General features: G+C 31.0%; 1 protein-coding gene across 1 annotated transcript; it reads left to right on the top strand.

The window, feature by feature from the left end:
• The first annotated feature begins 212 nt into the window (after nucleotides 1–212).
• LOC132715988 (cysteine--tRNA ligase, cytoplasmic-like) lies at nucleotides 213–3,173 on the top strand. The gene is made up of 6 exons (XM_060699116.1): nucleotides 213–287; nucleotides 524–595; nucleotides 1,216–1,243; nucleotides 1,727–1,875; nucleotides 2,163–2,306; nucleotides 3,051–3,173. Exons 1-6 carry the CDS (start codon nucleotides 213–215, stop codon nucleotides 3,171–3,173), a joined length of 591 nt encoding a protein of 196 aa, XP_060555099.1.
• Nucleotides 3,174–12,912: the final 9,739 nt, after the last annotated feature.

Raw genomic sequence — 12,912 nt, 5'->3', positions numbered from 1 at the left:
TTATTTAAGGTTCTTTACCAAACTTTTATCATGTCTCTTAAGGTATTATTGTAGATTACTGACTAAGATCCATAACACTAGGATGATGTTTTACTGAATTTTACCACTAAGGAATACTGTTCAATATGAACAATTTTTTCTTGGTAAAATAATAAATCACAATTTTTAAACAGTTTAAAATGGTCACCCACACCTTAAGTATCTATTTCCCTATGGAATGGTTATCAAGTTTCAGCCGCTGGTGTAAACAGATTCTACTGGCTACCCATCTATACCATCTGATCATGGTCAGTATATATTTTGAACATTTCCCTGAAATGATAGATTGACAAGTCCATCTTTGGTATATACCTTTGCAAGGTTACTGCCTGCTGTAATTCAGGTTATTCAATGTCTTTCACTAAAGAGATTTTATTCTGAGACTTTCTTTAACTTTACATCTCTTACTCTCTATGCTTTTCCATATTGGTACCAAGTAGTAAGTTAACCTCCAAATTATTGTATGCGTGGTTCTGTTTTCTAGATATTTGGATCAGTGCAAGCTTATGAAGATTGGTTAGCAGTGTCCGGTGGAGCATCTACAGGAACTGTTGATGTAAGTTGAAACAAAAATAACTCATTATTTATCAAACATTCGTTTATTATCAAAAGCCGGTATTGGTACAAATTTATCAATGAAACTGTCATATATTAAAGATTTTTAAGACCTATCAGTAAGTTAATGGCCATTGAGATAATGTTTCAGAATGGGACGATCTTTATTTACATTCAATTCCATAGACTTTGCAGAAAGATGTCTATTTCTGAATAAAGCAGACACAAATGCTATTTTATAAACTGAATTTCTATTGAAAGAAATTTTATTGTAAATCTATACTACTTTTTTAAAGTGTTTTAATTGGCTAATTGCACTTGTGGAGAGATAAGACTAATTGATTGCCTTGAAATAATACAATTATACAAACTTGTAATTACTGAATGTGTACTTTGTAATTTTTCCCCATTAAGTAGCCATTCTAAACGAAGGCGCATGCATCACTTCACAGTTTCTAAATTTTTACAATAAAACAAAATAAATTTAATATAAATTAGTTGTTATTCCAAAAGGTCTAGATTACAAATTTCAGTTTATTTATGTTTTAAATGATGTAATACTGTTATGGTTGAAATAAGTTCTTGAACTAGAAAGTACTATTGTAATTCATTATTTTTTAGGTAGAAAAAACTGATGCCATATTTGACTGTATTTTCCAACTTCTGGGAGTACATAAGAAAAGTTGCAAGAGAGGAAAAAGGTACAAATTTGTAAAAATTATATATTTTACTGCAATTATATAGTTTTTTTCTGTCAAAAAATGAAATAATCATATTTTACAGATATTTTTTCAGGTAGGAATAAACGAAAGAGTGTCTTTCTATAGTAAAAAAATCAAAAACATATTTTTTAATGATTTGACTGAAAGTTTTTCATGCATTTACAATAAAGGTATTATTTATGATGCTGTAAATTTAAGGCAAAACCTGTCTGCAATGCCTTAATTTCTGCTCTTGCAGAGATGAAATGAAGTTTCTCATGTTAAATTTAGCACAATTTCAGATAGAAGACTTTTTCTAGAAACCTCTTGGCATAATGTTTAATTTGGTCGTCAGAATAAACGCTAATTTGAAGCATTGCTTGATTCTCAGAATGATTGTATAATTAAAGAAATACATTTATTTACAATAGCGACATCAGTTTTGAAGGTGTGTGACAATCTACGTGATAAAGTATTGCAAAACCTTGGTGTGAGATTGGAGGACAAAGAAGGTCAACCTCCAGAAATTAAACTTGTTGATAGAGAAACACTACTTATAGAAAAAGAAGAGAAAATGAAGGTCTGTTATGTTTTAATGAATAGTACTTTCTTTTACGACATTAGTATGCTGAAATACTTTTCTAAACTGCAAGTCATATTTTCACATGTATGTTCATGATATGAATTCATAAATTGTTACTTACAATTGTCTGTGAAAGATAATATATAAAGCTAAGTGTGATTGAGTATGATGTAAATTTGTTTCTGTATCATTTACTCATCACAAAGTATTCGGTTTTACTTCAGTAATATTTGGTTGCCAAACTTGCATTCATATAATAGTCTTGAAATATATTTTATTCACAGCAAGAAGAACCAAAAATAAAGGAAAAAGAACTGAAAAAGCAAAAGGCCGAGAAAGAAAAGGCAGAAAAGGAAACTCAAAAGAAAATACCTTCATCAAAACTCTTCAAAATGGAGACAGACAAGTACTCAAAATTTGATGAAAATGTAGGTCTGAATGTAAAACATTATTGAATGATTCATTTTGGGCGTAGGGGCGTCAGTGGCCGAGTGGTTAACGCCGTTGACTTAAAACCATTTGCCCCTCACCGCTGTGGGTTCGAATCCCGACAGGGACTTTGGATTCTTCCATGTGAGGAAGCTATCCAGCTAGCTTACAGAACGTCGTTGGTTCTACTCAGGTGCCCGATCGTGCCTGAATAATGCACGGAAGGGCACCTGAGGTCTTCCTCCACCAGTAAAGCTGGAAAGTCGCCTAATGACCTATACTGTGTCTGTGTGACTTAAAACCCAAACAAACAAACATTTTGGGAGTGGACACGTAAGCTTTATAGCTTTCTGTCCAGGCAATTGAAAATGTATTTTTTAGATATTGTTCATACGTTGAATATTATGTTAAATGAATATGTTTAAACCAATGATACATCTAATGATTCATTGAATGAGACACTAATCAGCTTAAAATTGCTTAAAATTGTGATTTGATATAAACTTAGAATTGACACAAAATGTTACCTAACTGTAATAAATGTAATAAGCATGTGATAAGCATTCGTCCAAACATTGCCAGAGTTACTGAGATGGTTATTACTGATTGATATGTCATAAACCCAGACAAGAAATGGAAATAAATCCATGTTAATGTTTCATAAGGATGTTTTCTTGCATTTCATGTTTAATTTTATTTTCCCTTTTGAAACTATTTTACTGACTGAAGTACGTTTTATACAGGGGCTTACAACTCATGACGCTGAAGGAAAGGAACTTTCTAAATCAGCTCTCAAGAAAAATATGAAGTTAGACGAGGCTCAAGAAAAGAAATACAAGGAGTTCACGGAGAAGTCAGGAAACTAATCCAAAATGTATACATGACAGAGTGTTTGAACTATTTTGGTGGTTGATAATAATACAACACTGGCATAAACTTTAGTCTAAAATTGGACTGAGGTGTACTATTAGTATTTATTAAAATAATAAGCATGAAAGAAAAGATCCTATTTAAGTTACAGTAGATTAAAATTCAGTAAACTTTGCTTATAGCGAACTCACTGTGCCAATCAAAACGTGTTGCTTATTTGGGGAGTAATAGTTTCTTGTAAGCATATAACAAATCAGTTCTGTATATCAGACGCTTTTATAGAGAACCAAAAACATTTATAACGAGCTGAATGCTTTCCATTATCTTCTTTTTCTGATTAAGGTATATATTTATAACAAATCTGGATTTGTGATTGCCATCTCATTTCCCTTTGTTATATCAAGAAATACTGAAATAATTTGATGATTAATGTTATATTTATGTATAAAACAAAGCCTAAGGACATAAAATGAAGAGTAATAGCTTTATACTACACCTTAACTTATTCATGTATAAGTTTGAATATGATTTGCATAGATTTCAGTCTTCAATTTTGAATATGTGTATTTGTAAATAATCATGACAAGATTTCCATGATATGCATGTCAGTGAAAACAAACATTAGAATCTTTCTAGTTGGAGTTTGATGTAAACATGGCATTTTTAGACTAAAATTTGTGTTCCTTATAATCAATAATTCTTTAAAACAGTGTTCACTTGAACATTATTTCTTTTTTTACATTAAATAAAGAAGTGCAAACTTTTGGGCAAAACTACTTGTGTCTTATAACCAGTGATTCACTATAACAGTGTTTGCTATATATGATGGTTATTGTATACTGATTTGTCAGATATAAAATGTTTTACATACAAATTGAATGGTAAATGAAAAATTGCACATACATCGTATTTTATATTTTGTCAATTAAGTTATTGTTTCTTACATGTAAAAACAATGCCATTAACACACATAAGAACATAAATAAAAATGTAGGTTGGTAGTTTTGTTGTTATTCCTCCAGGTCATGACTGTAAGCAACTTTAATTTCATTTCATAATTATTTATTTATTTATCATTTGTCTCTATCATTTAATGCCTTTGTTTACTGATAACGATGCATGTGAGCTATTTGTTATTGATATATATGTGTAAAATGTGTGGTATGAGGCTTTTAAAATGTGCACAACTGTTACACTAGCTGTGTCGCGTATGTCACCTCATTTTTTATGCATTGTTTTTAAAACATTGGTATTACATTTTAATGTCATAAAGGTTAATATTAATTTATGTCATCTATTACCATTTGTGTTAAAATTCACATTATAATGATTGATCTTTGATCTTAAATCTTTGATTGTAACATAACAAGATTTTCATCTGCAAGTTTTAAGTACTGAACTGTAGTTTGATAGGATGTTCAAATGTTTACTTTAAGTAATACTTATAGATATCCGGCTAAAAATACGCGCCAACATTGATTCAACATACATTGTTAAAGAGTTGTTATTATATATTCTATATGAATTGTGTATAAATATATATGCAATTACGAAAAGGTAGAGTTTATAACTACCCAATATACATCACTGCTACAATGAATTAAAGTACACATTTATATAAGTAGACAAATAAGTTTCTATAACAAAGATGCATTTGCAAGATGTGTAAAAACAAAGTTGCACATGTACGCATGTCATTAATTATGTATTATTGTGTTACAAATTTATTTCCTTGCAAATATATTTAGTATGACTATTTTGTTATCAAAATAATTGATGACAGTTGTTGTTCTTTTCAATGTATAGTGATGTCTTATATACAAACGCATCATTTTCATGTCCATAAATGGAGACTGAAGTTAAATGTATCGCAATTTATATTGTGCAACGACCATAATAGAAAATATCTTAAATCTACCATAATTCTTAAAAAACTGATGAATAAATGACAATGATTAATACAAAACACAATAACAATGATTAATACAAAAAAGCAATGGCCATGATTGATGCAAAAGGAAGCATACGCCATGATAAAAACACAGAGCAGTGATCATGACTGATACAAAAGTAGGCATATACCGTGATTAAAACATTGAGTGATTAAGACACTGAGTGATAGAAAAGAAAGTAATTACTATAATTAAAACAAAAGAGTGAACACGATGGACACAAAAGAAAGCATATATCATGATTAAAAAAGCAATTACCATGATTGATACGGAAGAAAGCATATATACGAGGGATGATCAAAAATTAACCGGACTTTGCAGATGATGTTGCATTAATATAAAAATACACGAAACATAAATCGGAATCTGTCCCCTAAATGATACAAAAAGTACCAACAAGAAATATTAACAAATAAAAAAGGTATGCTGTTAATGACATGTTCATGTATAGCAATCCGGCCCACGGTATTACTTTCAAATTTGACGTTCAGGACGTCACAAGCGTATTGTCTTTAGCAGAGCAGCTTTTGACTCATTCGAGAAGTAGGCCGATGCTTGTTCCACATGTTGTTGATGGCAGCGAATCCACTGCCTATATATTTATCTGTATTAGTCAGAATCAAACTGTATTGTAATAGACTGGATGATATAGAGCTCATGTAATGGCGCAAACTTCCGTTCTTTCCTGTTGTAATTTGATTACTGGACATGCAATAAACTATATTTTGTCTTATATTAATATAAATTTGCTGAATGATAATGTATCATGCATAAGAGAAAATAAAAAAAAATATAATACAACTCGCATTAAAATTGCCGTTATCTTAAAATAAACATAACGCATTACCGATTTTGAACGTTACAATTAGATAATTTGTTGACAAAATTTCATCATAAGACCATTACGTAGAATAGTAAAATAATTTATACAATTGTAAACCAAGTATACAATAATTGATGCATTAATATTTATCATTTAAATTTCCTAAGTTATCCTGAGTTGAATTTTATCAACGTTTAATGTTGGTTTTAAGAGCATGTTGCATGCTTATCACATAAAGAAAGAAAAGCTGATTGTGAACTTATTATTTGTTATAAAAGTAGCTTAATATAAACAAAGTAGTCTTTTGAATTCCATACAAAATATTTAATCACTATAAGTGTACTAATCTCCCAAAACCAAGAGATAAGGTAAATTGGCCGATGAGTAACTTTTTGTAAACTATAAAACAGAACATCAGAAATAAGAGACTCTTTGTAAACAGTTTCTATTAAACAGGCCATCATCACAAATAAAAAAAAAACTTTGAAAAAGAATAAAAGCATTTTAGTGGTATATGGACGTTTTAAAAGTTAAATAATATTTGCACTTTCAAAGACAGAATTAAGACTCAAGAATCCAATTTGAAGAGTGATCACGAAGATTCAAGAAGAAACACATGGTTATCTCTCTTTAACCGTGACGAGCATCTTTCTATCCCACATTGCTGAAATAAGTTTGGAGATGAAAGAAATCTATAACGCTTTCATATAGACTCCTATAGCCCTTTGCTGTAACAGAGCATCCATGTGATGATCTCTTTTTTTTCACATATGTCCTTGACAGTTTTGTTTATCAACTTTTATGGCTATTTTTCATACCATTCAACATACCTACAGAGAATATTGAAGAGAAATTGAAGTCATGAAAATCCATCTGTCAGTATATGTAAATGTTGAAGACACAATATAGGCTTAAAGAAAGTTCCTCTGACACAGGCTTCCTCAGAAAGAAATTATTTGATTAAAAGTTACAACCGAAAAAGGTTATTGTCTGAGAAGTTGTAAATCAAGTAACATATAACTAGGGGATATTTCCACAAAGCCTGTCAAATTAGTAATAGATATGTTATAAACTGATAAAGTAAAAGACAATGGGAGAGTTTCTAGATAATCCAGCAGAGTTATCTCTGCAGCGCCCCTGACAAATAAGAGGTATACACCTGTATGCTGGCTATCTCTGTGTATAGCTGGTTTACATTGAATTTCAATGGGAGAATGCAGAGTATGTAATCAACTGATCTAATTAATAAGCTAAAGTTTATATTTCAAAGTAAACTGATTAACACTGCAGTCTTAGAAATGGTGAATTACTGTTGTGTTCCACTTTGTAATGGGTTTGGAGGGTTTCATTTTCCACAAGACAAAAGATTAAAGAATAAATGGAGAGTAGCAGTAAAGAAGGGTGTGCATGGTAATAAAATGAAGTTATGGTCACGCACATTTGCCATGCCAATAATGATCAAATTGTCATAATAATTAATAATAATAATAACCCTTTGATCATCAACACTTGGCCTTCACCTCTGTGGGTTCGAATCCCACTAGGGACTTTGGATTCTTTCATGTGAGGAAGCTATCCAGCTAGCTTACGGAACGTCGGTGGTTCTACTCAGGTTCTCGTTCCTGCCTGAAATAATGCATGGAATGGCACTTGAGGTCTTCTTTTACCAGTAAAGCTGGAACGTTGCCAAATGACCTATACTGTGTCGGTGTGACGTAAAACCCAAACAAACAAACAATTGATCATCAAGAACAAAATTACTATCCAGCACCCGTTTACTATATAAAATATATTTTTTATAGTAATATTAATTTTCTTGTTGCCTGTAGTCAGAGAAAGGTGCATAGCATCAAAACTGATACATGTGGAACGGGTAATAGGATTTGCAAAGTAATTGAAAATTCTGAAATCAGAACTTCCTGCAGCTATAATTAAACAGGGGTCACATATTTAATACGTCTGTTTCATGATTCTTAATTGTTGACAAACTATTTAAGTGATTTGACATACAAGAATGGAAATCATGAATCATACAATACGTAGTAGATACTCATTAACAATAAAGACAGATATATAATGTGAAGATTTTATTATTTCAGGCACACATTATCATGATTATGTCACGTTTTAATGCACATACAAGTACATCTTGCCTTTATACATGTAATAAAGTATGTAAAACCGAGCTAATGGCCCGATAGCAGAATGGGTTCTCCCTTAAAGTTTAAATTTCTGTCATACGTCTCCAATCTGTAAAAATTATGTACATGTAACTAGATGCATTTTATTTACTAAAGAACAAATTTGAAGCAATAAACTCTATAATTATGATTATATCTATTTGAAGCATCATAAATTTACAAATATACCAAAATAGATTATATCAAACATATTGTATAATTCACTTTAATTAGTTCTACGTTTGTTTGTTTGTTTGTTTCATTTTACGCCTTTTTCAACAGTATTTCAGTCATATAGGCGGGTAGTTTCCTAACCATCGTTCCTGGAGAGTTACACCAGTACTAGACTACCTTCCTCCGCGCTAAACTACCAAAGCATCTCCCGGGGATCGAACCCACGCCAGAGAGGTAACTGGATTAGAAGTCATCGACTCTAACCCCTCGACCACGGAGGCGGTCTTAATTAGTTCTACGTAAATAAAATGTATATAAAGGCATTAGATTTTAAAAGTTTTAACAGGAAAGTGTTGCTTATTTCTCCAAGATCATTTTCATACTGTTATTCAGTCTACATTGTCTACATTGTACAGTTGAAAAATAAAGCAGTTTATATGTTTAAGATTTAATGTAATATATTCAATTTGTTAAATATAATTAACTTAATATTAAAGTATAAAATCTTCTTTTATTCCTGCTGCTAAAGCCCCTTTGGTAATTAATTATTTCTTTAATTTAACAACTGACCAGTCAAAATACTCTGAAACTTTCTATCAATCTCTGTGTTTACAACCAGTGGCCGTAGTTTGTATACCTCTTATTTACTACTTCCGCTTATCAGTAGAGTGTGGGAAACTCCCCCATTGCAAATCAACAGAATGAAACTGTCCAAAACCTTTAGAATACTCATACATGCCCTATGTGTTAAAGCTCGCATCTATCATGCAACATTGGAACCTCAAAAAAAGTTAACAATTGTTGACAAGACAGTGTGTTTTATGTTCTTTCTTAAATGTAATATTTCTTCTTTTGCTGACTTAAGCGATATGTTCAGTTAGAATATATTTCGATGAGGATGCCTTTTTTTGGATCACAGATGAATTTTGTATTCCAATAGTTTGATAGATAATCACAAAAGATGTGTAACAATTCATTGTTGGTGAAGTAACAAATAAAAGATTCCGCCATGGACTGTACTTTATCTTCATTATTTTAAATAACTAGAACAAGTTTTTGATTGGGATTTTACGTCACATCGACACAGTATAGGTCATATCGCGACGTTCCAGCTTTACTGGTGGAAGAAGACCTCATGTGCCCCTCCGTGCATTATTTCAGGCATGAACGGGCACCTGAGTAGAACCACCGACGTTCCGTAAGCTAGCTTGATAGCTTCCTCACATGAAAGAATCCAAGTCGCTGTCGGGATTCGAACCCACAGCGGTGAAGGGCAAGTGGTTTGAAGTCAACGACCGTAACCACTCGGCCACGGACGCCCCAACTAGTGCAAGTAATGTCTACACATGACTGAAGAAAATGACACGATAATTAACACATGAGGGAGACAAAATACATGCAGTTTGATGAAGAAGGTTTATCTGAATGTTGAATTATTACTGAAATTCATCAATTATTTCTGGTGAAAAGATATCAATATAGTGAGGTAGATATTAAACATTCCTATTTTTGGTTGGTTTAACGTTGCACCAACACAGTAAAAGTCATATGGTGACTTTCCAGCTTTTTAAGTTCCTGACTAAATTCGAACCCACAGCTGTGAGAGACAAGTGGTTTGAAATCAACGACCTTAACCACCCGGCCACAGGCGCCCCAAAACATGAATTCATTGCATTCAATACAAACTGAAATGAATCCGTCAGTAGGACATATGAATGAATTGAATGAGACACAAGTAGTTTAAAAAATAATTTGATTTTAATCAAACAAATGACAAAATGTGATTCTAATTCTGTAATAAAGAAAGCGTGTGAGATAAATGCGTGTGATAACTATTCACCCATGCTTTATTGCCAGAGATAGGGTGATTGTAACGGTAATTGTCACCTTTGAAATGTAATACTGATTAAAGCACATCTAGAATTATCATAAGCCAGTGATTAATGAACAAGTAGCATGGCATTTTATGTCAAGACGAGAAAAAGGAAAAATATTTTTTTTGAATATTTATATAGAATAGAAAATGTTAAAACATTTATAAAACATTTTACTGAACAACTGCAGTTGTGATTGTGTATCGCTTAAATTGATTGTACAAAGATGTATTCCCACGAACACATTCATGTAATATAACATTTATAATAATTCTTTCTGTAAAAAATGTTAACAGTTTTTCAACAAAACTAAAGACTTATTATTCCTTAAAAACAGTATCATACATATGTATACGCGTTAATATTATATCGATGGTCATCCGTGTCTTCTCGACTCCAGCAACTCGTGGTATGAAATACGATTTTTTTTTAGATATATGTATATTTCTAGTATGAAAGCCCAAATCTATAGAAGAGCAATGGATTTGTCATTGAGAGGTCTTTTACAGCAGTGTAATTTAATGTCATTTTTTATTGTGATCTTTCTTTGACTGACATTAGGATATATGTTTATTTTAAAAAAGTATCATCTATTGAAATATAAATATGTTGGAGAAACTAAAACTTTATAGCATGATAGCTTATTGCGTAGTACGTCTTACAAAATACTAATTGTGAACTAAATGAAAGGTTGAGTATTTCAATCGATTTTAATTTGCTGTATAACGTTCTGTGAATTTGTGTTCCTTAACGCCAAATAACAATATACTACCTCATGATATCCACATAAAGTATTTATTCAACTGTAATATATGATTTTCAAAGCAGAATGTACCTCAGCTTAATTGTGATAATTTGTTTTAGATATTTTTATCTTTAGATATTTCAAAGAAAGATTATATATTTCGAGCCTTTGTTTAAAATACATGTCAATATCCTGGAGATGGTAATTTAACTAGATTTGATTTTCAATCCTTTGGTGTTGCACATATAAATGTATTCAACATATAAATTAGGCACAGATAACAAATGTTTAAATCTTAATTTATATTCCAGTAGATTTTGCATCTTTAAGTACGTTTTCTTGGTGAATCTAAATTGGTTGAAAACAAGTGTTGTTTTATTTTCAAAGATAGAAGGTAGATGGTAATTGATGGAAGTAAAATTGCAGTTTGCTGATTATACAAATGAATTCGTTCTACTTACTTGAAGGCTTTATTCTAAAATTACGAAGTGTAATGTTCTTATGCTCTTTGAATGTTTCCATTTAGAAGATACGGTAACTATGATGTAGTGAGGTCATCAGAAAATCGCTATAGAGAGAGGAAGTGAGGAAATATAAATGGAAAAGACAGTAAAATGACATCTATTTTGTTGTTTGCAGTCTTGACTTATTTAATTTCAAGCTCCGCAAAACGTTACATATTTTCATATTTCTTCTCTTCTGTGCTATTGAAGATGAAATGTTTGTGCTACAAAAATGTAAAAATAAGTGCAAACCCTTGTCAGACAGAAGTAAAAATTTTCTATTTTATGTATATTTATAAAATCACACATTTTCCATTTACAAATAATAGCAGTTCAAACATACGTTATTTTATGGTGATTTTCGTGATCAATTCATCAACATTCATTTTTGTCACAGAGGTCGCTTATCAAAATGTACATTTAATTCTAAATTCTGAAACAAAGGAGGAAATAGTTCTAAAAAGGACACCCTAAAATTATGAAAATATTTTCTAGTGATTTGTCTCAAAGATTTAGCTGTTTCCAGTTATTTCCTTGTGAAAAATAGTGTCTATTTTTTACATTGCAGATTTCAATATTTAAATATTTAAATAACTGCTTTTGTTTATTAGATCTAGTGACATAATAGTTTGAAGACACCTGCTGCTCTATCAAAATGTAAGCTTCTTAGAATAATATTTAAGTGGAAACTTTTATTGAGGATTGGCATAATGCAAAGCTTATTTCTAAATAAAACGGACCGAAGCAATGTCCAGATAGATTGAAAAATAAGCATAATTATTTTAACAACTTGACGGGATACCCTTTACAACATGGCTTTAATAATCTCTCATCTTGTTTTTCTCTTTTTGTTTTGTACATGGAAAGGTAGATGTCGCATTTTAAAAATCTGTTCAATCAGTTAAATAATAATTCAGTTTTGATATGTTTCAAACGTTCATTGCAAAGTTGGATTTATTAACAAAAAGACACTTATTGGCATTAAAATTGACGCAAATATTTTAACCTTAATATTTGTTTAACACAAAATGTAATCCTAATACTGTAATAAATTAAAACAAGCGGCGTGTGAGATAATTGCATGTGATAAGCCTTGATGCATATTCTATTGTCAGAGATTTGTCTGGTGATAGGGAGATGATAGCAGTAAATGTCACCTTGGTGATATTATCCCGATTAAAGCAAATCTAAAATGTATGTGATTTATCAATGATTAATTAACGTCTAAAATGACATTATACGTACCATATCAAACATTTTCTCCTATTATACAATAAAAATTGTTAATAATGACTTGAGGACATATTCATTGGAAGAAGTTTCATATATAGAGTAATGAATTACGAATTTTCTTTAATGTTACGATGGAGTGGGTGGGTGTTACTATTCAACACACTAGGGGCTGGCAAACCATAAAGAAACATGACTTACTTTAATTCAAGGCAAAGTATAACGATATAGAAATAAGAATATATTGTTGTTCA

The sequence above is a fragment of the Ruditapes philippinarum genome, unplaced genomic scaffold (genome assembly GCF_026571515.1).
Source record: "Ruditapes philippinarum isolate M1 unplaced genomic scaffold, ASM2657151v2 ctg260_1_1_1_1, whole genome shotgun sequence".
In the NCBI taxonomy this organism is placed as follows: domain Eukaryota; kingdom Metazoa; phylum Mollusca; class Bivalvia; order Venerida; family Veneridae; genus Ruditapes; species Ruditapes philippinarum.
Note: the sequence above shows the minus strand (reverse complement) of the source record. Positions and strands in the feature narration are given on the sequence as shown.